General features: G+C 48.1%; 1 protein-coding gene across 2 annotated transcripts in view; it reads left to right on the top strand.

The window, feature by feature from the left end:
- Positions 1–27,609, top strand: part of C2CD2 (C2 calcium dependent domain containing 2) — a 76,617-nt gene that overhangs the window by 20,627 nt on the left and 28,381 nt on the right. For both annotated transcript variants that reach the window (XM_077118963.1, XM_077118962.1), the window contains exons 3-7: positions 12,081–12,200; positions 16,292–16,396; positions 23,727–23,849; positions 24,445–24,568; positions 26,626–26,734. In XM_077118963.1, coding sequence (XP_076975078.1) covers positions 12,081–12,200; positions 16,292–16,396; positions 23,727–23,849; positions 24,445–24,568; positions 26,626–26,734 — 581 coding nt within the window. The remainder of the gene's footprint in view (positions 1–12,080; positions 12,201–16,291; positions 16,397–23,726; positions 23,850–24,444; positions 24,569–26,625; positions 26,735–27,609) is intronic.

Raw genomic sequence — 27,609 nt, 5'->3', positions numbered from 1 at the left:
CTGAAGAGCAAGAAAGTGTATTGTTCCCCTGTGTGTAATTCTTGGAAAGAAAAATGACTCTGTAAAATAACCTGAAGACCCTAAGAGGGAATAAAAGAGGTACTAAATTGTGAATTCAGGGGTGTTAGCCTTCCAGCCTCCCCCGCTAGCATGCGGCGACCTCCTTCTCACCTTCCCAAGTCGGCCTGGTCCAGGGACTCACGGCTGGCATTTGGGCCAGAGTGTGGAGCCCGGACTCCAGGTCCTTGGTAACGCTTTGGTCCGCTGGGTAGGAGGGCGGGCTGCCCACGTGGGCTCCTGCCTTGTGTTCGCTCTTGGGCCCCCCTGCAGACCCCTCGTGGAGCAGAATGGGCCCAGCCCTCTCGTGGCGGTGCCGAGGGCTTGGCCTTCCTTTCCGTGGCCCCTGGAGACCCCGTGCACCAAGGCGGTTGCCTTTGCAGATGTCTTGGTTCATCCACAAAACCCCTCCTTTGTGTGTGTCCTGCAGAGAGCCGGAGCTCGCACATCTCGGAGCGATCCGAGTTCTGTCACAGCCCTGGGGATGGGTGTACACTCCCCACCCTGCCCCGCCAGCCTGGGCCACCTGTGGGGAACCCCTGTGCTTGCCTGCAGGACCTCATTTCAGGGGCTGCCTCCAGGCAGCCCCGCATGCTAGTGCAGATCTACTGAGGCACACCTGGGCCTGGGCCAAGCAGCAGCCTCTCCCCCAGGGGTGGGGTTGGGGTGAACGTGGGGGAGGGGCCTCACACAGAAGGCATCTTGAAAACTATTCTTCAGGGGCTACCCCTGCTTTCTGGTCCATTGTCAGCACCCACAGAGCACATTTATTTCACCATGCTGTCAGATGCACTGTTACGTAAGAGCAATGGCTTTCTCCCCTCCCTCTCTTTCCTTTGCCCTGAAATGTTTGCTGTGCATCACAAGGGGCCTTGAGCCCCTCCTCCGAGGAATATTCCATGGCCTCCGGGCACGTGTGGGAGCTCAGAAGCTCTACACGCCATTCCTTTGGGGCGTGAGGACACACAGGTAGAAACTCGCAGATGAAAAGATTGCACACGCTTCAGGGTTGCAGGGCTTATGCTGCGGTGGGCAATCTCGGAGAACGCCAGGCATTTCCTGTGTGAGGCACGATGTGTGTGTCTTTGAACTTGATGCTTCCTTGGAAAACTGCATCGAAAGCAGCAATAGATAGAGCTTTCTAGAGAGTGTGGTCTTGACTTTCCAAGTGTGTTGTGAGAGGCCTTGATTATTTCTGTTGTCAGTGCTGTTTCCAAATAAACCAAGGCGAATTCTGCCATAGGTTAAATAAAAATTGTAACCTACCTGGCATGGCCAAAGCCCCAGCTCGGAAGCAGGAAGAGTGTGGTTGGGTTGGGCTTGTTGGAGGTTTCTCTTCTCTGTCTGCAGTGCAGCGCTGGCACCTGTAAACTCTGCACACTTCCTGGCCGGGCTGCGGGGCCGTGGGAGTGCACGCCCGTGCACATGCATCAGCTGTCACATGTGCTCAGGGCAGTATCAGCTGTGACCGTGTCCTGGGTACAGTACCTCCAAATCTATTTCCATTGGGTTCTCACAGCCACCCTTGCTGTAAGTGGTTCCATGCCGCCTGTATGGAAGGGAAACTGAGGCACAGAGAGGTTAAGTGACATGGCCAAGGGCAGGAACTGGGAAGCAGCAGAGGCAGGCCTTGAGCTCTGGAACCTAGCTCTGGCTGCTGCACACAATAAACAGTGGCCCATTATATCCCTTTTTTGTATTTTTTTTTTATGGTTTGACTTAGGCATCTCTCCCCTCCCACCTCACCCCACCACCGTGAAGGAAATGATGCCATTTGACAAAAAGAGAACTGAAAGGCAATGAGCAGCGTTTGCTTTGCCAAGCCATAGTAACAAATGAACTTGGGCAATTGCATGGGATTCCCCCCGTCCTATGCGCAGGGGAAGCCCAAGCTGCCCTGGATGTGTATTGTGAGATGGGAGTGCATGTTTACTCTCTAAGATTGTCTGTTAAACATTTACATCCGAAACACATTCAGAGAACTGCCGGGGTCTGCTTTCCTGTTTCCTACCTCAGTGAGCCCTTTTGTTTGCAAGGGAAACATGCTTCAAAATTGCATGCCTGTTCCTCCAGTCGGAAGCACAGTTGCTTTTTTTCTTTTAACTTTGCATGACCTGAAATCCCAGATGCCTCATTAACCTGGTGATTACGCTGAGATGCCTCCAGGTTGTGAAATGGTTTCCGACCAGGGTCTTTCCTGGGGCAGACCAGGAGGATCCCCCATTTGACACCTGCCCTCTGGACTGACGCCGAGCACAGAGGCTGCCCCAGATCCGGAGAAGTAGATGGGAGTGCAGAAGGCAGACCTGTGTGTGCAGGGTTGCAGCGTCAAGATTTCGGGGCTGAGTCAGCCTTCTGGTATGGCCGCCGGAGTCTGGTGTGTTTAAACCAGAGCCCAGGCGTCAGGGAAAAGCTTGGACGCGGCAACGTGTCCCCAGAGGGAGAGAATCCACTGCCTGCCTGGAAGGGACCTAATTTCCTCCTGACCTTCAATTTAAAGGAAGTCTCTTGTATATGTCTTTTTGCAGACAGAGCCAACAAAAGAGCACAGCATGTCCACAAGCAGATTTGTAGCCTTTCGCCATGTTATGTGTAAATAGTACCTGCTGGCTGTGTGGGATTGCTGAAGTCTCATTGTTTTAAAGTGTCCCAACAAAGAAGGGCCATGGCGCGTTGCTGCGAGCTGGTGGCAACCCAGGGAGGGGATTCGGTAGCCGAGGAGGGTGGGCATCAAAAACCAGGCGCCTACGTGGGCCCTGGCACACCCTTAGGATAGCACAGAGTCCAGTATCTCCCCGGCACCCCCTGGGTTTCGCTGTCGTCTTGTTTCTGACATTTTTCATTTCAGTCCCCTGAAGGAGCCCTTTATAAGAACACATCTCCAACCACTGATCGTGACTTAGAATCTGCAAATAGGATTCACTTTATAGATGTTCTGATAATATGCAACTTTATAGATTTTACCTTTTAAATTGAAGAGTCTCTGTTGCTGAGGAAGAATGATATTTTTCATCAGGTTTGTGCTGCCTTAATGTTTAGAGAAGCAAGAACAAATTGCAGAAAGTTGGAAAGGAAATCTGATGAGAAATTCTGAATGATGAATGCAGGGTCTTTAGTTCCCACCCTATTCTGGTGTTCTTTGCCCCGGGTGTTAGATAATGCAATGAAGTGAAAACTATTCAATGGCATAAAGTCTTTACATGCATTTTTTCAGCTGTGTGGCTCGTTCCTTTTGGAGACGAAAGTAATTAAATTATTCCAGGTCTCTAGAGTGCTCGAAGAGCAGAAAGAGCTGAGTTGACTGTACAAGAGGTTGAATTGAAAAGGAAATTGCGAAGGACATAGTGAGGTTTGAAGGCATTAGCGGGCTCTCTCGTTGGCCAGCAGGAGCAGAGCTTGAAGGACCACAACCTGGAATTGTTGTGCCCCCGTAATTAAACACAGGAATAGGGTTTCCAGGTCAGACCTGTTCTCATAGGCATGTGCAAATCGTACCTGCGAGTTTAAGGTGCATTCTGGAAGCCGGAGAGAGCACAGATGAGATGAACAAGCCATTTTATCCCCCCGGTTGTAATGAAACTGGCTCACATCTTGGGCGCCTCCCCTCACTTTTCAGGATTTTTGTACATGTCTGGATTCTAATGATGCCGCCACCAGCTTCCTTCTTATTCTCGCCCAAACCGTCAGCTGTCAGCCTCGTGCTCTTTGGGCTCAGCACCCACCTTTGAGACCCTCCCCACCCCAGACCAACCTTCAGAAACCCTCTTGTCCAGATGAAGGCAGTTCATCTGGAAGACCCCACTCAGGCATCTGTTGCTTGTTGTTTTTTTATTTGCATGGGCAGACAAGGGAATTGAACCCAGGTCTCCGGCATGGCAGGTGAGTATTCTGCCACTGAGCCACCATCATGCAACCCTGCTTGTTTTTTGAAATGGTTTATATAATCAAGGATAAAGCAGGTGGGTTTATGGATGGTGGTTTTCAAGAGAGCTCACAGGTCTTGGCTCTGTGGTGGCCCTGTCTGGGGGCTGTGATTTTCCTCCCGTTCCTGGGAACATCTGTCACCCCCACAGATACCCCATACTGTGGCTGCTTCACTTTTACAAATCCAGTGTCAATATCAGACCACTTGAGAGAGTGAGACACTTAAAGCCCAAGCAATGAGGACTTAAAAGCCACATCTCGTGTTCCAGTAGGAACTTGACTTATGAGCCCTGAAATTTGAGTTTTATAGCGTTTTCATGTGTCATGACACATTTTTCTTTTGATTTTTTCAGCCATTTTTAATGTAAAAACCACCCTTAGCTTGCAGGCCATACAAGAAAAATAGGAGGTGTCTCCAGCTTGGCCTGTAGAATGCAATTTGCCAACCTCTAGCCTGAAGAGAGTCATGGCTATCTTGTTCCATTGGCCAGACACTTTCCCAGCCTCCCTTATAGCCAGGCCTGGCCTTGGGATTCTCTTCTGGTGTATGAGACTCACAGAACTGGGAGATTTCTAGAAAAGTTTTTGTTTGTTTGTTTTTTAACCAGAAAATGAGACCCTTATAAGGAAGAAGTCATTTGCCTCTTGCTTCTGGTTTTTGTATTTGGTTATGCTTGGAACTGTTGCAGCCACTTTGTGACCATGAGGCAACAAGTATGAATGCTAAAGTAAATGTGTTAGATGTAGCAAGCAGAAAGATGGAAAGAGACAGGCTTCTTGTTGATATCATTAAGCAGCTTGCTGAACACTGAAACCACCCACATCCATGCTTTGTAAGCAATTGATGATTTTTATTTTAATTTTAAAAAGGCCTTTAAAAAAAAAGAAGTATTTTAAAACTTCCATAGAATCAGGAGTTTCTAAGGAGTTAACTTGGAAACTTAGGAATGCATTCCTGGATCAAAGACCTAAACATTAGAGCTAAGACCATAAAATTCTTAGAGGAAAATGTAGGGAGATTAATCTTAAAGATCTTGTCATAGGACATGGTTTCCTTACACCCAAAGCACAAGCAATGAAAGATAAATGGGATCTCCTCAAAATTGAATACTTTTGTGCATTAAAGGACTTTGCCAAGAACGTAAAAAGGTAGCCTACTCATTGACAGGGTAGGGGAAGAGCATTCCCTGTCCAGCAGAAGGAACCAAACTTAAAGGTCCTAAGATGGTGTGTTGCAGTTGGAGAAGTGCAGCAAGGAGGCCAGTAGGATGGGGAGAGAATGAGTGAGGGGTGCCTGCAGGAGGCATATCATGTGGGGTCAGGAAGATGCTCGTGAGGACTTGGCTTGGGTGTTTCTCGGTGAGAAGGGAGCACTGGGGGCATCTCAGTGACACGATCTAGCTTAGGTGTAAATAGGGTCCTCTAGCTGTGTGGGAAGAGGGGACTGGAGCGGGACAGAGTGAATGCAGACCAGGGAGGTGGCAGCCACATAACTGGGGGCTTGGAGCCATGTGGTCATGGAGGGGTGTTGAAGGGGTCTGTTTGGTTAGGTATTTATTTCAGGTGTGAAAGACTGCAAGGTTTGGGGCCCAAATGACTGGGGGAGCAGAGGTCACTTTCTGAGTTGGGGAAAAGGCGCCAAGGGGAGCGATTGTGGGGGGGAGTCGGGCATTTTATGAATGGACACTTTTGGCTGGGGGTGTGACTTCAAGTACTAGCTTCAGGCACAAACACATCAAGCGCCAGCCGTCCAGCAGCTTCTAGAAGTAGAAAAGGCTGTGCCCTGGAACCCTGTTAGGCAGGTCTGATGACATCAGTTACTCTGATGTCCACAATGCTTGTGGATAAAACAGCTTCTTGAAAATGTGTGAGTAGGCAAAGTAGTATTTGTACATTTGTTTTAAATATACATGTAATTAAAAATAGAGGGAAAAAGAAAGGGCAGCCTACTTGATGGGAGAAAATGTTCAAAAACCACATACCTGATACTGATTTAATATCCAGAATATATAAAGAAATCTTACAACTCAACAACAAAAAAACAAATAACCCAATTAAAAATGGACAAAAGATATGAGTAGACACTTTTCCAAAGAGGAAATACAGACGGCTAAAAGGCACATACATGAAAAGATGCTCAACGTCACTAGCTATGTGGAAAATGCAAATCAAAACCACAGTGAGCTACCATCCTAACACCTATTAGAATGGCCATTCTCAAAAAACCAGAAACCTACACATGCCAGAGAGGATTTGGAGAGATAAGAACATTCATTCGCTGCTGGCGGGAACGTGGAATGGTACAGTTTCCCTGGAAGGCAGTTTGGCGTGCCTCAGGAAGCTGCGTGTAGAATTGTGTTACGATCCGGCAGTCCCATTGCTAAGTAGGTACTTGGGAGAATCTAAGGCAGGGACATGAGACATTTGCACACCGATGTTCATAGCGACATTACTCACGATTGTCAAAAGATGGAAACAGCCCAAATGTCCACCAGTGAGAAGTGGATAAGCAAACTGGTATGTAGACAGGAAGGGCTATCGCAGCCGTGAGAAGGGATGAAGCCCTGATGCATGCACAGTGCGGGTAGTTCCGGAGGACATTCCTGTGTGTATCCCCTAAAGAGCTCAGTGCTTTCTGCTTCGCTGGCTGGCATTAGCTAACATCTGTCCCCCACATCGAGATCCGTCTGGTGGCCGATGAACACCGCCTGGGGACCCTCAAACAGCTGCCCAGCATCTCAGCTCATCTTGACTGGATTTACCTATCCCATTTGAACTTGTTAGTAACTAAACCATCGTGGCTTTCTAGAGTTGGCATATTTCTGTTTTATCTGCTTAGAGAGAGTTGTGTTAACCTAGTTCTCTTTTCGATAGTTTCTTCTGATGAGCTTTGTCTCCGCTTTACTACTCTGCGTGGAAACAAGATGAAATTCCAGTGGCAGGTGGGGTGAGGGACAAAGTGGATGATCTGTAAATAAACAGTAAAGTATCCATTTAAACAGCGGGGGCACGTGCATCCTCCCCAGTGCTGCTGTGCTGGGGGTGGGGAGACGTGGGTTAAGATCAGCTTTTCTACCTGCCACTTGGCATCTGGGTAGATGGCAACCCCTGGCCCTCTGAGCCCTTAGGAAGGCTAACTTGCAGGAGGAGCCACTGCCCATGGCCCATGGAACTCCTGCTGTGCAGAGAGGGTGACCCCGCTTGGAGAGTCCAGGCCTGGCCACTGTTTGTATCGATTGGGAGCATTTAATCCCCTTTTTGGATAATGCCTTAATACACGAAAAGAAGATTACTCATTGTTAAAACCCCTTTCCATTTTGTTCTGGTCCATTTGACAAATGGCGCATTATTGTTCCTGGGGTGGCAGAGACCGAGCTGGCCCTGGAAGGGCTTTGGTCCTGGCCGACGTCCCTCTGAAGAGCTGAGGAAGGCTCAAACTGAATTTTTAATTAGCCTTTTCCAGCTGGACCCTGTGCAGCCCAGGAGGTGGTTGGTCTGCGCAACTGATTTCATTTAGAGGGTGGGGAAGCCTTGGGGCTGGAGGAAGCGAGGGGACTCTGGAAAGATCTGCAGATGTCCTTTTAGTGATTGGTTTTATTTTCCCAACACGGCTTGAATTGTGAGCTTTGGAGTCTTGCATTCTAGAAGTTTTAATTCTTTTTTTTTTTTTTCTTTTAACCAACTGCTTGGGCTATTTATATATCAAAGAATGGGGGCGGGGGGACTTTTTGTAGAACTGCATCCAAAGGAGAACCAGCTCATTCATGTTGGAATCAAAGCACTAATTAGGCTGTCAGTTTTCTTGGTAAAATTCAAATTAAGTTAGAAGAGACACTTCTAAAGAAATAGCAGAAGTAAACCAAGTCATTGTCTTGTTTTTACTTTAAGCAATAAAAGGTCCAGGCAGTTGAGACGAAAGACAGTGAGTTTTCTCTGTGTCGTGTCATTTGTATATGTAATTCATCCGGCATCAAAACATGTTCCTCAAAAAGGGATTGTTTACAGGTCATTTATTTTTAAAATGAATAAATGACATTTCTCATACCAGCATGTTTTGTTCCAACCTTTTGTGAACTCTGGAGATGCAATAACGTGACGAAGCTGTGTAACCAACCCATGGGAATCGGTCTTCTGAGAGTGAGGTTACAAAGACCGTGAAAATAGGGGTGTGCAGCTTTGCCAGGATTGAGTGAAGGCGAGATTTTCTTCTGAAAGACCTATGTCATTTTGGTCTTTTAATTATGGAAATTGGAGATTGACCCCCTGCCAGGGTGGGGGTGGGGTAGAGGGTGGCCCCAGCCCACAGGTCACATTTTTGTTTTAGGGCAGGTGGGGAGTGGGCCTGCACTAGGAAGGGGGCAGGTGGAGCTATTCTGGGAAGGGGGCAGGTGGGCACACGGGCTGGTGGGTAGGTGAGTCCGCACTGGAAAGGGGGCAGGTGGGCACACGGGCTGGTGGGCAGGTGAGTCCGCACTGGAAAGGGGGCAGGTGGGCACACGGGCTGGTGGGTAGGTGAGTCCGCACTGGGGAGGGGGCAGGTGGGCACACGGGCTGGTGGGTAGGTGAGTCCGCACTGGGAAGGGGGCAGGTGGGCACACGGGCTGGTGGGTAGGTGAGTCCGCACTGGGAAGGGGGCAGGTGGGCACACGGGCTGGTGGGTAGGTGAGTCCGCACTGGGAAGGGGGCAGGTGGGCACACGGGCTGGTGGGTAGGTGAGTCCGCACTGGGAAGGGGGCAGGTGGGCACACGGGCTGGTGGGTAGGTGAGTCCGCACTGGGGAGGGGGCAGGTGGGCACACGGGCTGGTGGGTAGGTGAGTCCGCACTGGGGAGGGGGCAGGTGGGCACACGGGCTGGTGGGTAGGTGAGTCCGCACTGGGGAGGGGGCAGGTGGGCACACGGGCTGGTGGGTAGGTGAGTCCGCACTGGGGAGGGGGCAGGTGGGCACACGGGCTGGTGGGTAGGTGAGTCCGCACTGGAGAGGGGGCAGGTGGGCACACGGGCTGGTGGGCAGGTGAGTCCGCACTGGGGAGGGGGCAGGTGGGCACACGGGCTGGTGGGCAGGTGAGTCCGCACTGGGGAGGGGGCAGGTGGGCACACGGGCTGGTGGGCAGGTGAGTCCGCACTGGGGAGGGGGCAGGTGGGCACACGGGCTGGTGGGCAGGTGAGTCCGCACTGGGGAGGGGGCAGGTGGGCACACGGGCTGGTGGGCAGGTGAGTCCGCACTGGGGAGGGGGCAGGTGGGCACACGGGCTGGTGGGTAGGTGAGTCCGCACTGGGGAGGGGGCAGGTGGGCACACGGGCTGGTGGGTAGGTGAGTCCGCACTGGGGAGGGGGGCAGGTGGGCACACTGGCTGGTGGGTAGGTGAGTCCGCACTGGGAAGGGGGCAGGTGGGCACACGGGCTGGTGGGTAGGTGAGTCCGCACTGGAAAGGGGGCAGGTGGGCACACGGGCTGGTGGGTAGGTGAGTCCGCACTGGGAAGGGGGCAGGTGGGCACACGGGCTGGTGGGTAGGTGAGTCCGCACTGGGAAGGGGGCAGGTGGGCACACGGGCTGGTGGGTAGGTGAGTCCGCACTGGGAAGGGGGCAGGTGGGCACACGGGCTGGTGGGTAGGTGAGTCCGCACTGGGAAGGGGGCAGGTGGGCACACGGGCTGGTGGGTAGGTGAGTCCGCACTGGGAAGGGGGCAGGTGGGCACACGGGCTGGTGGGTAGGTGAGTCCGCACTGGGAAGGGGGCAGGTGGGCACACGGGCTGGTGGGTAGGTGAGTCCGCACTGGGAAGGGGGCAGGTGGGCACACGGGCTGGTGGGTAGGTGAGTCCGCACTGGGAAGGGGGCAGGTGGAGCTATTCTGGGATGTGGGCAGGTGGGCATTGGGCTGGTGGCTAGATGGATCTACACTGGAAAGTGAGCAGGTGGGCGTCTTCTGGGAAGGGGCAGGGAGATATGTGGGCTGGTGGCTGGTGGGTCTTCACTGGGAATGGGGCAGGTGGGCAGGTGAACCTACTCAGGATTTAGGGTGTGGTTGGGTGTGATGAGGAAGGGGAGCCAGCCAGGAAGTTGGAAAGGAGAAGAAAAGAATGGACCTGCCCTGAACTTTGTGAAATAGCAGGTCCTGACAAAGTAATTATGGGATAGTTTTTCCACTCAGGGTTTTAGGTTCTAATAAACACACCAGATAAATAAAGGCATTTCTCCTCCTCCCCAGGTGACACCCTGCAGTGGGGTCACAGCTCCTTTGGGACTGCTAGGGGCCAGTCTGGCTTCACTCAGTGTCCATGGCTTGGCTTTGGCCAAACGCACTGGCCGTCTCTCGACCTCCCCACGCCTGCCCCGGTACCCAGTTCCCAGCTTGCCCTGCCTCCCCGCCCACCAGGGCATGCCTGGCACCTGGCCTTCAATTCCTGGACACTCCTTTCTCGGCCTGCTGCCGAGGAGGAGCACTGACCCCTTCTTCTAGAAGCGCTGCCCTCACAGAGGGCTTACAGAAATTGCAGAAATACTTGACGTTTCTCTGTGCTGTGAAAGCTATAAAAATCTTTCCTCTATGATGCTTTAGGATCCACGTCAGGAATAAATCCATGGTTTATTCCTGATGTAGTTACTCATCTTTATCTTATAGATGCTTAATGAGCTCCTTTGTCATTGTGTTTTTTTATGGCTGGGTCATTTTTGTAATTGTTTGAAATTTCATATGTTCTTTGAATTACCTCCATGTTTTTGAAAACCATGATGGGTTAAAAAAAAAAAAAAACAAACATTTAGACAGAAGCAATTTCTTGTGTTCTGGATAAATTTTTTTTTACTTGTGACTTCTAGCATTTCTTTTCTTTTAAAGGTTTTCTTCTTTAGTGACAACATTGCTAATCGCTAATGGCTTTATTACTTGTGACTGTTGAAATGTCTAGGAAATTTCAAATCAGCTGGTTGGAGAAAAAATGAAGTAATATTTAAAGAAAAAAATCTTTGTCACGTGCAGAAGGCTAGTTTTGGGCAAGACAGAGTTTAGCTCCTGAAAAATCCATTAAGGAAAGTTTTAAAGGTTGTTTCTAGTTTTCAAAATACTACATAACAGTGGGATCAACAATGCTCTCCTGACCAAAGGGGTAAAAGATGTGTAATTAATTAGATATCAGTGGCTGAGAGAGTTCAAATAGAACTGAGAGGTTACTCTGGAAGTCACTCTCACGCAAGCTTCAGTTAGACATTGCTACTGTCATAACTTACCAACCTCAACCAAAACCATTCCTGCCAATCCTAAAGAATACCTAGGGCATTATGTAAGATTCAACAAAAGTTCCATGAACTAGGGTAGGTAGCTTTCCAGAAACCTGCAACCTCCAGATGGATCCCTGGACCAGATAAGTCCTGAAATGCAGAAGGGCCAGCCTTTTCAGAACATCAACTAGTTCCATTCCTCTACCCCATATTATCGACAGCCCCTTCCAACATGAAAAAGTTAGAATGGGCACAGCCCAAATATAAGAGTGAGAGAACGATCAAAGGTGATGGTGGAGTTATACAGAGAAGGTCGGCTTTAACAAATGAGTATGAGTGCTGAATAAGTATGTTGATATTTCTTTTAGTCTCCAGTACCTTAGAGCAGCTAGAAATTAAAACCTAAAATTGTGGAATTGTAACCCATTCCAGACTCTAATATCTGTTCTACAACTAATTGTTGCAATATACTTTGAAATTCATTGTTTTTTGTATATATGTTATTTTTCACAAAAAGGAAAAATAAAGAGAAGAGTATAATGGGGAAATAGGATTTAATAAAGAATATGACTGCTGAATCAATATATTGATATTTCTTTTGGTCTCCAGTGTCTTGGAGCAGCCAATAGGAAAAAAGAAAAATCATGGAATGGTAACCCATATCACACTTTAAAATCTGTTGCATAACCACATGTTAAAAATGTCTTGGAAATTTAATGCTTTTTGTGTATTTTTCACAATAAAAATTTAAAAAAAATACTAGGTAACAGAAAAGATGGGAATCTTTTGGAACTTTAAATTCTTGTCCTTGCTGATGTGTGACGTGCTGATTATTTTCTGCTGCTGCATAAAGTTTTATCCTTTCTCTTGTCTTCCCTTTAGGTGGTGTCCTGTGATGTGGTGGGCGAGGCCATTCAGTGTAACGTCAGCATCCAGCCTGTGTCTTCTGAGAACCTGGCTCGCCAGCTGTATGGCGTACGGCTCTCCCCATTTCATTTGCAGGTAAGTAGCCCAGTCATGGAAAAGCAGTTCCCATGAGCTCACAGGGTAAGCATGGCGGGAGTTACCAGGCTGTAAATGCCTGTGTCCTTATTCATTGCCATTCACTTCATAATTCTCCTGTCCTGTTTACAGGACATTTACATGTACAGTGTTAGGTGTAATCCTGCCTGCTATTTGTGCAGCATGACTGGTCTCGTCACCATTTTGTACACTGTGTGTTGTGATCCTGCCTACTTGCTAAAATGTATTTGTAACACCTAATTCAGTACCCATTGTGCTTTTCGTGGTCATTTGGGGACATGTGCAGAATGGAGAAATATTCAGGTCCCCCAGAGCCCACGTCCCCAGGTGAGGTCGAACGGGGCCACGCTCTGTCTTCCTGTTCAGCACTTGTGTTGTAAACACATATCCTAGTCACGGGATATTTAGTGCCATGTTTTTCTGTTTTCTGCATTTCTGTGCTTTGATTTTTTTGTGTGATTTGGTGTTTAAAATGGGTCCCAGCGTGGGCTCGCAGTGCTCTCTAGCATTCCTCAGTGCAGGCCGGCTGGGGCATGCCTCCCAGAGAAGTACACGTGTTCGAGAAGCTCCCTTCAGGCGCACATTAGGATGGCTGGCCTGGAGCCCAGCGTTAGTGAATCAACAGTACAGATTAAATAAGGCATCTTTACACAGAAATATGTGCAATGATGAAGCAGTGATGAATAATAATGAATAATAGTGAATCATGTATTGATTGATCGATGACAGTGTTGCAACAGAGGCCTGCAGAAGTCTCACCCTGTGTTCCCCCAAGAGCCAGAGTCGTTCTCCGCTAACTCAGGGTCTGCAGTGAGTTCAGGAAACAGAACTACAGCAAGTCATGACATGCGGCTGTGTGTGTGTGTCTGCCTACTATTAGGACACATTCACGACCTAACCCCCTCCCCTGGGGGTGCGAGCTCATTTGTAGAGAGGGTTTGAAGGTCCTATTAAGGTGAGGCCGGAGTAAATCAGGGTGGCTTTAATCTGGGGTCCTTATAGGGACAGAAAGTCTAAACAGAGACCAACAACCAAGCAGGGGCAGTAGAAGCCAGAGGAGGAGACAGAAGGGGACAGATGTCCGTGTGATGGGGCATAGACTGAGTTACCGAGGCCGGCAGGCCGTCGCTAGAATGCTGCAAGCCTGGCCTGACGGTACCCTGATTTTGGGCTTCCAGTCTCCAAGACCGTGAGACTATAAATTCCTGTTGTGTGCAGGTATTTGTTTTAACAGTGCTGACACACTGAGACATCCTCAGGTGTGTGTACATGCACATAATACGTGTAAAGTAAATTCAAAGGATGCTCATCGATCAAAAATAGGTGTTAGGGTATTTATGAAGCATTTTTAAAAATTGAGGGTGTTGTTGACTGATAGACTAAGGGAAGGGACATCTGAATTAAAAAGAATGGTCTGTTTCCAAATTGGGCACTGTCCCTCAGAAGCCACCAGCGGCTTGGAAAAACAGCTCCATGGCTGGACTGGGCCATTGTTCTTTAGAGTTTTTGAGAATGTCAACTTTAAAATAGCCTCTTGTTATTTTTGTCAGTTTAAAAACTAGTATTATCACCATTTTTCTGACATGGGTTTTTTTGGTGAACTGGTGCTCTTTCTGTATGTCTGAGTTACCAGATACCAGCGTCTGCATCTCTCACTCTAAGGAAGGTTTTCATGGAAGCTCCCAGTTGGCCAGTGGTTAACACTTATGAATTTCTGGGTCAGGTTTAGAGGTTGCCACAGAGTTGACCCTGGGTTTCCTCTCCTCTGTCCTGGTGCTGTAGTGTTGATTTTTAGGATGAGCCCAAGACAAATGAGACTCTCCAGCATAAGGAAGATGATACCTCTCTACTTCTTTCATGAGGGCGTGCTTTTAAATAACCAGGTGGATGTGCAATTCTATCTAAGTGGCATGTTTCTGAAATCTAGAACCCACTCCTAACCCCATAGCACTCCTTTTTAGAGAATTGGGGGGGAAAAAGTTTGAGTTGGCACTATGGATTCACCCGTGTTCATACTTCCCTGCGCCCGTGAGGTTTTGTACCTTCAAAGCCCAGGACGTATCCACCCAACATTTGACTCACGTTTCAGAACTGAATGAGTCCACAGAGACTGTCGAGCACAAAGCAGGGAAATATCGTTCATGGAGTTTTGTTTATCACATCCTGATGTTCGTACGGTTTTTAGCAGCTGGGAGATAGGCAGCACGATTGTGTCTTCCCTCTCTGAACCGTTTGCAGACAGCGTGGGGGGCACCTCTCAAAGCAGGGCAGCTGCTGCTGACTCGGCGGGCGTCCCAGGCGGAAGGTGGCAGCCTTCCAGCTTCCCTGAGCTTCGCATCAGAAGCCGCGTGGGACTGACCCTGCCTCAGTGGCCCTGGCTTCCCCATGGGAAGGAAGTGAGATGAAAGCGCACCTTTTGCACGAAACCTAGTACTGTGGGGTGAGGGAAGGCTGTGGGCTTGGAAGTAAGTTGTCCTTCTCCCTGCTGAGCTGAGCTTCCTGAGAAGTCCGCAGTGTGGGTCAGAGCTCTTCTTTCCTTCCCTTTTGTCGGGGGTTGAAAGGGAGGGAGAGATTTGTGGACGGCTGGGAGTTTTGCTTTAGAGCGAGCCTCTGGCAGCACCACAGAAGGTGGCGTACTGGTCTTTTAAGACTCCCACACGCTTAGCTTAAGGTGCTGCTGCGGGGGGCAGAGTCTGATAGGGCCCCGGTGGGCCAGACCTAAGCTGCGGGCCCTGCTGCCGCTGCTCCGGGGCTGCGGGGAGAGCCCGTGGCTTGGCTCGTTTGCATCGTGGGCAGAACTGCTTCCTGTGGCTGGGCCCCGACGGCGCCTGCAGACCTCCGCCCGCCTGTGCGTGCCGCCACTTCCCACCCCCGACCCCCGCAGCGGGCAGGCCTGGGGTCCCCTCTCTGACTCTCACTGCAGCCCCCCTCCTCCGGCTTTACGAACGCGTGCCTGTCATATGGGACCCACCCAACCACCCCGGGGCCACCCCGCGATGACCCTTGGGAAGCCCCTTTGGATAGAAGGTCACAGTCATGGGGCCCGGGCTCAGGCCAGGGTCTCGCCTGGTGGCCATCACTCTGCCACCTACCAGCGGACAGGACGCCGGGGTATCGTTAGGTACCGCAGGTCTCTGGGGACTGCTGTCGGGACCAGGCAGGAGGACCAGGACACTGCCCACTCTGTACCCTCTCTTCTGGGGAGTGTCTGTTGGGGTAGAGGTGGGGCTTCCATGCCTGGGAACAAGAATAAAATGCCCTGGCTCCCCTTCTGATGCTCCGCTCTCCCTCACACCTTGCTGATATTCCCAGGGGAAAAAATGCAAAGTGCAGCTAAAGGTTCATTTTTAAAAGGTGTGATATGCTGAGGCACGGCAAGGTGCGAGGGACAAGGCAGCAAACAGGGAGAGTTTGGGTTTGCTAAAGCTGCCAGGATGCAATACACCGGAAATGGATTGTTGACTTTTTACAAGGGGGATTTGTTAAGTGACATGTTACAATTCCAAGGTCGTGAAAATGTCCATAGTAAGGCACCAACAAGAGGAGACCTTCTTGTAGGAAAGACTGCTGGCACCTCTGTCACATGGAGCGCACATGGCAATGTCTGCTGTCCTCCCTTGGGTTGGTTTTAAATGACTCTCAGCTCTTGTGCATCCTTCTGACTTCCCCTGGGGCATTTTCTTTCTTAGCATCTCTAAATCTCTGGGCTCTCTTAAAGGACTTCTACAAACTGATTAAAATCTTACCTCGAATGGGCAGGTCACATCTCTACGGAAACTACCTAATCAAAATGTCCCACCCAACAGTAGGTCTAAGGACTGGATAAAAAGAACATGGCTTTTCTGGAGTACATAACGGTTTCAGGCCAACACAGGAAGTATGAAGGAGTTTGGGTGCCCTCATTTCCATTCTGAAAGTATGTGGTATGCCGAGGGGGATGCTAAGCAATTGTCTATGAAAACAAATGAATAAGTGAGCATACGCATGTGTGCACACACACACTAGAGCATTAAAGCTCTAGTAAAAAGAGCAGACCTCCACTAACTAATTTTATTTTATTTTTTGAATAGCTGGAGTTCCATATGAAAGAAAAGAGAGAAGACATCCAGATTGCGTGGTCCTTCATCAGTGTGCCGGAAATGGCCATTCAGGTCCAGCCCAAAGCACTGCAGGAGGTCAGTCCCTAAGTTTTGGTGATTATTCCGTCAAGTTGTATGTTACAACAACCGCGTTGGAAAACCGAGGATCCAGGCAGGCGTCTGGGACGTTTAGTCTCCTTCCCCTCGGCCCCAGCCGTCCCCTGCCCTGGCTGGCATGGGCTTTGGATTATGCATCTTGGGTGTCCTCGTCCCTTTGGGTGGATTTAATGCGGGACCCTCAACCTGGGCTATGCCCTGGAATCACCTCAGCAGTCTTAAAAATCCCAGTACTGGGCGCCCCCTGGAGTGTGGATTTCCTTGGTCTGAGAGTTTTTTAAAAGCACTTGTGCATGGGGTGGCTTTCCAGAGAGCTGTGGCCGCCAGATGGGTCCCTGGACCAGTTGAGTCCTGAAGCCTGGAGGGGCCGGCCTTTCCGGAACATCAGCTCGTTCCATCTCCCAGGGCTTTTTGTGGACAGCTCTTCCAACATGGAAAAGTTAGAAACTCCACAGGAGAGCAGAAGAAGGACCAAAGGTGATGGTGGAATTATACAGAGAAGGTAGGCTTTAACCAATGAGTATGACTGCTGGATCATTGTATTGACATTTCTTTTAGTTTCCAATATCTTTGAGCAGCTAGAAGTAAAAACCTAAAATTGTGCAATTGCAGCCCATAACAAACTCTGAAATTTGTTCTACAAATCATTGTTGTTCTGTGCTTTGAAATGTATTGCTTTTTTGTATATATGTTACTTTTCACAAAAAAGAAAAAAGGAAAAAAAAAAAGTGATAAGAGATGATGGTATGGTAGCCCATGACAAACTCTGGGATCTGTCCTTATTGAAGAGTGGTTTGAAAACTGTTGCTTTTTTCTTTCTTTGCTTTGTATATATGTTGTATTATGCAATAAAGAAAGTTAAAAAAAAAAACAACACTTGTGCAAGCCAGGCTAAGAACCATCGAGCCAGCAAAACCTTAGGTTTCTGTTACAGTTTTATAAAGGCTGGCGATTAAGTCCTTTCTCCCACCCTGTTGAGATGGCTTGGCTTGTAACTTGCTGTGCCCAAAGACTTGCTCCAAGGGCCAGCCCTCCTTTCTTTCCACGGTTTTTGCAGGGAAGAGTACACTCAAAATTTGAAGGTCATTTCCACCCTGCTGCCCATGATTTGGGAGCAGGCAGTGAGGATGCTAAGTCAAGCTGGCCTTCATCACTTTCACTTGTCTAGACACTGTGAAATCGCCGATACCAAAGCCTTAGGTTCTCGGGTTAAATTACTCCTTTGCAGTGGCTTTCGTGATATTGCCTGGAACTTTTACTCTGATTCGGCCTCCTGTTCGGATATTGTGATAGCTCCATAGCTGGGGCATGTGAAGGCCATCATTTATTTGTCCATAAATATTTTAATTTGTCATGCCTTGGTGTAGGATGCACAGATTTTTCTTTAGAAATTGTAATTCCTTTGAATGTGTAAAAATCGTTGTTTTCACCTGACCATTCAGTTGTACAAGGATGTGTATCAGACATCCCCCTGGCCCCTTTGCCTTTCCTTTATTTATGTCTTCTTTATTCCATAGCAGCATCATTTACTCAGGCCTGACGTGCACACAGAGCAGTTTTATCATTTCACCCTCAACACCACTGCCCAAACAGAGTGTCCCACAGTTCAGGATTTCTCTTCCCGTCTTTCCATCTCAGGATATATCACCCCAAGGGGGGATTGGGGTGGGGGTGGTTACAGAGCCTGTGCTCAAAAATTGTATGCATTAACGTTTTTCCTATGTGGGGTTACGTTACCAACTTATGTAAGTGAAGTTCATTTGCCTCTGTTAGTGTTCTGTTCCCCCTTCAGCCTTGTTGATCTATGTTTTTTTGAATATGTGAAATATTAATGTGGCTCCAAAGACAAAACTGCATGAAAAGTTATGCCCAAAAGTCTACTCTCTTTCCCATCTCCTCGACTCTCGCCCATCCCCTGTCCCTGGTTACCCGTGTCATTTGGTTCTTTCTTTGCCATGTTTCTTCCTGCAAAAACAAGTGTGGGAGCCAGCGCACGCAAGCTTCCTCTCTCTTACCAAAAGGTAGCGCTACGTGTGCACTTTACACCTTGCCTCCCCGCTCCAGTTCTCTGATAAACTCACCGGGAGCCTCCCAGTTACTGACCCTCCATGCCCCCGGGGGAGGAGAATGGCAGCTGGGGGGGGGGAGGGAATTAAAAAGAAGCTCCCCAAGTCTGCTAGCCTGGTGCCCTAAAATAGGATGAATCTTGGGACCTGAGCACCCCAAGCTCATCTCTCCCTCTGGATTTCCCCCTCTGGTAAGTGAGGGAAATTTTCGGAGTTACAAAAGGAAGGTAGATAAACACAATGCAGTCTGTCCCTGCAGTGGAATATTATTCAGCCATGAAAAGGAAAGATGTTCTGGTCCATGTGGCAACGTGGATGAACCTTGAAGACATGTGAAGTGAAAGAAATCAGACACGAAGGGCCCCATGCTGTACAGCCCCATGTGCATGAAATGTCCGGAACAAGCACCTTCTGTAGAAGCAGAAAGCACATACGTGTTTGCCAGGGCCTGGAGGAGGGGGTGGGGAGAAACTGCTGTGTGGGTACGGGGTTTCCTTTGGGGATGATGAAAATGTTTTGGAACCCGACAGAGGTGGTGGTTGCACACCACTGTGAATGTACCAAGATCCGTTGAAGTGTACACTTTAAAATGGCTAATATTATGTTATGTGAATTTCACCTCAATTGAAACAAAAAGTATATCAAGGACCTTATTCAAGAGAGAGATGATGGCAGAGCAGGTAGAAGTGCAGACCTTAGAGCCTAAACACCAGGATTTGTCTCCCAGCCAAGCTACTCACAAGCTGTGTGACCCTGGGCGTGTTAGTTAACTTCTCTGTTCCTCAGCTTACGTATCTGAAATGGAGATAACAATATTGAAAGCAGTTACGAGGATTAGATGCATGTGTGTATATATATATATACATATAGACTTGAGCTTGGCATATTGTAAGGGTGCTATAACTATTACCTATTTTTATTATTATTATTTAGAATTCTTGGCAGGGAGTGGATTTTCAGTAAATGGCAGGTTTGGAGTAAGTTTGCTATGAGAAGATGTGGCTGAGCAGGGCAGAGGGTTTTCAGTGGGTCTGTGGTAGGTCTGGGCTGGACCCCCGGAGCTGTCAATGGCATAGCCAGTGTCAGAGCCAGGGCTGCTGGGCCTTGTCAGATACTTACCCCACCGTACCCTGCTCCCCCCAAAACCACAGCGTGATGCCACGGACCCCAGTGCAGCCCACACAGGTGGGCACATTTTGTTGGCAAACATTCAACTAGGTCCTGTTTTTAAAATTCTCAAAACACAAGGTCTCTAATATTTATTTATTTATTTTCATCACAATTGACTTTTTTTGTGTATGGAAAATAATGTATATACAAAAAAGGAATAAATTTCAAAGCACAACACCACAATTAGTTGTAGAGCATATTTTAGAGTCTGGCATGGGTTACAATTCCACAATTTTAGGTTTTTATTTCTAGCTGCTCTAAGATACTGGAGACGCAAAGATGTATCAATTTAATGATTCAGGAATCATATTCACCTGTTAAATCCTATCTTCTCTGTATAACTCCACCATCCCTCTCTTCAGGGGTGTTGGGCTATGTCCACTCTAACTTTATCATGTTGAAAGGATCTGACAATAATATGGGGCAGGGAGATGGAACTATCTGATGTTCTGGAGAGTCTGGGCCCTCTAGGTTTCAGGGCTTATCTGGTCCGAGAACCTATCTGGAGGTTTCTGGAAAATTATTCTACTGCGTGGAACCCTTGTGGAATCTTACAGATTGCCCTAGGTGTTCTTTAGGGTTGGCTGGAATGGTCCTGGTTGGGGTTTGGCTTGCATAAGAGCAACCTCCAAAATAACCTCTCGACTCTATTTGAACACTCTCTGCCACTCATACTTTATTAGTTACTCTTCTTTCCCCCCTTTTGGTCAGGATGGAATTGCTGATCCCACAGTGCTAGGGCTGGACTCATCCCTGGGAGTCATCTCTTATGCTGCCAGGGAGACTTTCACCCCTGAATATCAGGTCCCACATAGGGGGGAACGCAATGATTTCACTTTTAGATTTGGGCTTGGAAAAAGTAAGGCCACATCTGAGCAACAAAAGAGGTCCTCCAGAAAAAAACTCTTAGGCATACCTATAGGTAGGTTAAGCTTCTCTGCTACCTACATAAACTTCACAATAGTAAGCCTCAAGATCAAGGACTAGGTCTGTTGATTTGGGATAAGGGCTCTAATATTTAAACAAGAGTTTTTTGGGAAAAAACAAAAATGAATTGTCCTTTGCACCAATTGAGATTTTTTGAAATAGACTCTGTTTGCTTTTTTTAAAAAAAATTTTTTTTAGATATGATATACGGCAAAGTTCACATACCTGTAAAGCTCATTGACTCTTTCACAAACTGAACATTCCTGGGTACCCAGCACCCAGATCAAGAAACAGAACAGGCTCAGTTTCCAGAGGCCTCCTGTGCCCCTTCCATTCCCTACAGTTCTAGTTTGCAAGCTGCTGGAGCACAGTATACCAGAAATGGAACAACTTTTAAAAAGGGAATTTATTAAGTTGCAAGTTTATACTTCCAAGGCTGAGAAAATGTCCAAATTAAGGCATCGAGGGAAAGATGCCTTAACTCCAAAGAAAGGGTCATTGAAGTTTGGGATTTCTCTCTCAGCTGGGGGTGGGTGGTGGTACATGGCGACATCTGCTAGCTTTCTCACCAGGTTTCTTCCCCGGGGCTCTGTCTGTTCTGTGGGCTCTGTCGGTTCTGATGGCTCTAAAGCTTTTTCCAAAATGGTTCCCTCTTAAAGGACTCCAGTGAGCAACCCCACCTTGAATGGATGAAGACACATCTCCATGGAAACCATCTAATCAAAGGTTACCATCCATAATTGGGTGCATCCCATCTCCATGTAAACAATCGGAAAGGTCCCACCCTACAATATTGATTGAGATCAGAACATGGCTTTTCTGGGGTCCATAATAACTTCAAAGTGGCGTAATTACCTTCCTGGCACCCACCAAGGGTCACCACTGTCTTGACTTCTGTGTATTTTTTGAAAACTTTTAAAATTGTGAAATATGACATATATGCAAAAAAGCAATGAAGTTTGAAGTACATTGTAACAGTAGCTATAGAACAGATTTCAAAGTTTGGTATGGGTTCCTATTCCACAATTTTAGTTTTTTCCTAGCTGCTCTAAGACACTGGAGACTAAAAGAAATATCGATATAATGATTCAGCAGTTATACTCATTTGTTAAATCCTATGTTCTCTGTTATAACTCCTCCTTTTCTCCCAATCTTTAGGGGTATCTGGGTTACACCCCTTCTAACTTTTTCATGTTGGAAAGGGGTGTAGACAATATGGGATGAGGGTTGGAACTAGTTGATGTTCTGGAGAGGCTGGTCCCTCTGGGTTTCAGGACTTATCTGGCTGGGCTTGGAACCATCTGGAGGTTTAGGTTTCTGGAAAGTAATCTTAGTATGTGAAACTTTTGTTGAATTTTATACGGCCCTAAGTATTCTTTAGGGTTGGCAGGAATGGTGCTGGTTGGAGGTTGGCAAACCCTTCTAGCTGTGCATTATAAGTCACCTAGTATGGACAGATGAGTAAAAAATATGGATGAGAAATGGGCAAATAGTAGGGTGAACAAAGGTTAAAATAGAATAGATTGAAATGCTAGTGGTCAATGAGAGGGAGAGGTGTGGGGTATGGCATGCATGAGTTTTTTCTTTTTTCTTTCCTTTGCTGGAGACATGCAGATCTTCCAAAAGAAGATCATGGTGATGAATGCATGACTATGTGATGATATTGTGAGCCGGTGATTATAACCATGTCAAGAATATTTGTATGTTTGTTTGTTGTTTACAATAAAAATATTTTTAAAAATAAATGAACGAGGGCGCGCCACGGCAGGTAAGAATGCTCACCTGCCATGCCAGAGGACCCAGGTTCGATTCCCGGTGCCTGCCCATGTAAAAAAATAAATAAAAATAAATAAATAAATAAATAAATAAATAAATAAATAAACAAACGAACGAGTTACCGAGGCTGCACAACAAATCACCCCAGACCTAGCAGCTTAAACAATTCACATCTCTTATTTCAGGGTTTCTACAGGTTGGGGGTCTGGCCATGGCGCAGACAAGTCTGCTCAGGGTCTCTCAGGGCCACAGTCAGGTGTCAGCCACGCTCTGTTGCTTTCTGGAGTCTGGAATCCTCTTCCAGACGCGCATGGTTGTTGGCAGAAGTCAGTTCCTTGCCGCAGTGGGACTGAAAGCCCCGTGTCTTTGCTGCCTGTCGGCGGGGGCCAGGCTCAGCCACTGGCGGCCTCTATGGTTCCTTGCCACAGGCCCCTCCTCTCCAATGTGGCAACTTTGTTGAAGCCACAGAAGGATCTCCCTGCTAAGACGGAGTCTTCTATGGCCGAACCCTTGACATTCTTCACCTGTGCCATATTCCACCAATTAGAAGCAAGGCACAGGTCCCATCTGTGTGCAAGGGGAGGGGATTGCACAAGAATGTGGCTCTTTAGTGGGAGGTGGGGGGCATCTTAGAATTCTGCCCCCCCCCCCAGCATGGATGAGTTTTGCCTGTTCTGTGCATGCTAAGCATGGCTGTGAGGTACCTCCGTGCTGTCCAGTGAGCTGGCACCTGGGTACTCAGCAGCATGCCACGTGGGACCGCCCCACGGTTTATTTCTGTGTAGCCATTGTTGGGCATTTGGGTAGTTTCCAGTTTGGAACAATTATGGGTCGTGGTGCAATGAACATTCTGGAGCTGGGAACACGTTTCTGTTGATCATTAACCCCTGTGGTTTTATAGTCCTTGATTGCTGACCGCGTGAAACCGTCTGGCTTTGTCATTCTACCAGCTTGTCTTATTTTTCTTCTTGGCCCTCTTTGTTGACTTGAAGACTTTTTAATCTTCCAAAAAAAAAAACCAAACAAATTTTATGCAAGAAAGGAAAAAACCATGTTTGTGTATTTGGTGAAAAAGACTGGTAGAATATGCTCAGAAATATGAACATATTTCTGTGTTGTGTGTGTCTTCATTTTTAGAATTTCTAAATATGAGCGTGAATTACTTCTGAAATCAGTGGAAAGGCCCCTTTCTCCCAGACAAGCCTGAGCAAATCTCTGACCTTCTGGCGGCTGGAGGCAAGAACGAGTGTAGGCCTAACGTCAGGTTGGCATCACTTCAGGGCTGAAGCGAGGAGACCTGTGTGATTTGCTTATAATTTTGCACAAGTGCTCCGGTAGTAAGTGATGAACGTTGTTTTCCTCTTTCCCAGGACTGGGCCATCGAAGCCAGCGCAGTATCCGAAACGCTCAAAGGGATTTTGAAGCATGTGATTAGTTCTGCTTCCCCATCTGTGGTTCTGAGCATAAAACCTGCGCCCGTGAAGGAGGCTCAGGTAATCCCCATGCCCTGGAAGGGGGGCTTCCGAGCAGTACCCAGGAGCCCCGCCCACCCCTCTTGGGGAGTCCCCGTGCACTTCCCGCGTTGGCCTGGCTAAGGCCGAGCTGGCGCGAGTGCCAGCTGGTATCTGCTGATCATCCCTTGGGAGGGAGCCTCCGGGTCAGCGTGCAGGGCCCAGAGCCCCACGGGGTGCAGGGAAGAGGGTGCCGGGCTGCCCAGCCTGCTCCCTCCTGACCAGGCCCCGGCCTGCCGTCTGTCTGTCTGGAGTCTGGTGTCCTGGATCTCATACTTCCGGAGTTGGAAGGAGAGAGATTGGCTTAGTTGTGGGCGCGCTGCACCAGGGGCGGGGAGAGCCGGGTGCACTGCGGGGCCCGGGGTGACAGCGCTGCTGGGCAGAGCCGACCCCATGCTGGCAGCGGCTTCTGCTCTTGGAGGGAGAGGTGTCTCCGTGGGCGGTGCTAGGTGGCCCCCTTGCCCTATTGTTTCCCTGATGATGACGCCCTCCCCTCCCCGCCAGGCCAGCATAGTAGCCCTTTCCACCGTCCTCTGTCTTGCCCATGGGTTGTTGACCTTCCTTTTTCTTTTTGCAGAATCTCCAGCGCCCTGCGTCTACTTCTCAGGAATCCTGCCCTCCCAAACCTCCAAGGGCTCACAAACTAAAATTACTGGTGAAGAACGTCCGAGCCTCACTGCTCAGTGCTTCCGGTGCTCCAGGTAGAATGGAAGGCCCGGCCGGGGGCTTCGGGGGGCACGCCTGCTGTCCTGCTGTATGGGCAGCGTTGGTCTTCCTTTCGCAGTGGGAGTGGGACTCCACTTCTGGTGTCCTCCTGTGGCTGCTCAGTTGCCTAAGGGCGATTCCTGTCTTTGCTTGAAGAAGAGCACCTGAAAAAAATATAGATTAGAGTTTAAATGAGAGATAGTTAAAAGCACAACCTCGATTTTGCATTTGTGAGATCCAAGAGAAGGAAATACCACTATTGGCAGTTTGCCCTTTTTCCTTATTATTGTATTGAAAGTGCCTTTTTTTTCACTATTTGACCCATAAATACAGTCCCTTCTGGTTATTCACAGTATTATGTGCTATAAAGATGCACCAAACACTGAACCATTGCTCCTGGGGAAATACTACCTCCGGTCCTGCGAGCCTCTGGCCATGATATTTTCATCACCCAAATGATACACAACCATGTTTTATGTATGTCTCTGTTTAAAGATGCCTCGCTCAATCCTTATTGTCAATTCACTCACATTGTCCCCAGCAGTCTTTTAACACCCACCTGAGCGAAGCTGACCCCACAATGGGCAGTTTCCCTGCGAGGCGAGGCACGCCCCAACTCCTCGCACTTGGAACACCAGACAGCACTGCAGTGCCTCACACCAGGCCATTTGAAGCAGGAGATTCACCAGCAAAAAGCCCAAAAAGGCAAAACAAAACAAAACAAAACAAAAACCTGACACTCAATAGGAGTATTTAACAAGTGTGAAAACCGAGATAAGAAAGTGGAATGTTGCCTCCTTCAGTCTCAGCTCAGGATGTGCACATTTCCTTTGCCCTATGCGTGTGTCCACAGGCGACCCCAAAAGCACTGCGAGTATTCACTTGGGAGTTACAAGTAAATTTTAGCAAGTAGGCAAATTCGCAAAAATGGAATCTGTGAAGAATGAGGATTGTTGTGTTAAGTGACTCTGATGGATGTGCAGCTTTTGCTCCCCTAGAAAAGGAGGGGAGCATGGGGGTGGTTTTCAGGGACCCCTTGGTGCAATGCGAATAGACAAAGCATCTTTTTAGGTGACTGGAGTCTTTCTAAGGCACTGAATGTGTAGAAACCGGAAGGACATGCCTTCCCACTGCACCTCAGTCTTACTGAAAGTAGGAATTCACTGTGGTTTCTTACTGTCAAGAACATTAGGAGCCACAGCTTTATTTGCAAGCAGTTTCTTTTCTGGTTCTAAATGTAGAATTTAGAACTGAGTTTCCTGCAAAGGTGGTTTGTTTGTTCTTGGTAATGTCACTTGCAGTTGCTGGCAGCTGGGCGCCTGGCACTTGGTGGGCAAGGGTTGGAGTGGTAGCCCTGGTTCGTACCTGCCCGCGTCCGGGCCCCGATGCCCGCCCCAGCTGGGTCTGAGTTTCTCCCTGCAGGGCTGTTGTCAGGATGCGGTAAGACAGCGTGTGTTGAATTCCTAGCATAGCCTGGCTCTGCGAAGCGTCGGGACATGCTAGTGATTATTGATGACACGGTGTGTTCGGCGCTTTATGCTTGTCTTGAGGCAGAAACAATTAGCGAAGTGCCTCATTATGTGGATCAAAGACACTGGTGAAGGTCTGTGGCTGAGCCACGTCAGGTGTGAAAACACATGGCTGTTGTAAGTAGGGAAATGGGTCTTCTTGAGGCACTCCCCCAATTCAGGAGCCAGCCCAGGGGCTTTCTACTGACCCTTTCTTTGGCAGGCAATGGCCTGTCCAAAAGCTGGGGATCCACTCTTCTGCAGTGGGTCACCCACGGAAAGGTCCTCCACCATGGGCCGTGCCCGGGAGAGCAGGGGTCCTGGCGTCAGCCTGCGGCGTTGGCACCAAGTGCAGGTAAAGGTTCTTTAATCCCCAGAGTCCTGCGCTTTGGGAGTTTGTAAATGGCCAATGGAAAAAGGGAAAGAAAAATGACAGTCAGAAGTGATGAGCCAGCAGCTTTGTCAGCTAACTCCTCCTTTTATATATAAAAATTTCTTCAAGGTAGTTTAGACAATAGACTAAAAGCCCCTTTCTGTGACTTCAGGTTTCGTCAGGCCAGTGTGCATAGTGCAGCTAGACGATCCTGCCCAGAGGTTCTGCAGCTCCTCAGCGAAAAGCACTACTGACCTCAGCTGGGAGGAGGAATTCAGCTTGTGAGTACATGGTGGGGATATCGGGGCTTCAAGTCTGAGGTCACGTTGCAGCACCATTTATACCAAAACAAAACTGAAAGGTGAGCTAAGCATCCAAGGTGGCTTTGAGTCAAATGTGGAATTCTTTCTTCCTTTTACATATTTTTATTGTAAACAACAAACAAACATACAAACATTCTTGACATACGAACATTCTTGACATACGAACATTCTTGATGTGGTTACAAGCTTACCATCTCATCACATAGTTATGTATTCATTATCATGATCATTTTTTTGAGCATTTGCATCTCTCTGGTGAAAGAAATAATAAAGAAGAAACTCATACATACCATACCCCTTACCCCTCCCTCTCATTGATCACTAGCATTTCAATCTACCGAATTTATTTTAACTTTTGTTCCCCTTATTATTTTTTCTTATCCATATTTTTAACTCATCTGTCTATACCGTAGATAAAAGGAGCATCAGACACAAGGTTTTCACAATCACACAGTCACATTGTGAAAGCTATATCACTATACGATCATCTTTAAGAAACATGGCTACTGGAACACAGCTCTACATTTTCAGGTTGTTCCCTCTAGCCACTTTAATACGCATGGATTTCTTTTTAAGGCAGTTATAGGTAATAATTTCTTCCTCGCCCACATCCCCATACCCTATTGTCATTTTGGCAAGAGACAATAGTTGGGCCTCACCGTTGCCTGAGAAATGCTCATGGCACAGAGCAGGGCAGAAAGACACTTCCAGTCAATACCAAGACTGGGCAAAGAAAGTAGGAAGAGAAAAGAAAAGACCACTTTCACTTACGATTAGTGACGTAAGAATCGTAGCGAACATTATAACATAGAATCCAGCAGCACGTTAAAACC

This window comes from Tamandua tetradactyla, chromosome 10, assembly GCF_023851605.1.
Source record: "Tamandua tetradactyla isolate mTamTet1 chromosome 10, mTamTet1.pri, whole genome shotgun sequence".
In the NCBI taxonomy this organism is placed as follows: Eukaryota; Metazoa; Chordata; class Mammalia; order Pilosa; family Myrmecophagidae; genus Tamandua; species Tamandua tetradactyla.
The sequence above is the reverse complement of the archived record's forward strand: the minus strand, read 5'-3'. Positions and strand labels throughout refer to the sequence as shown.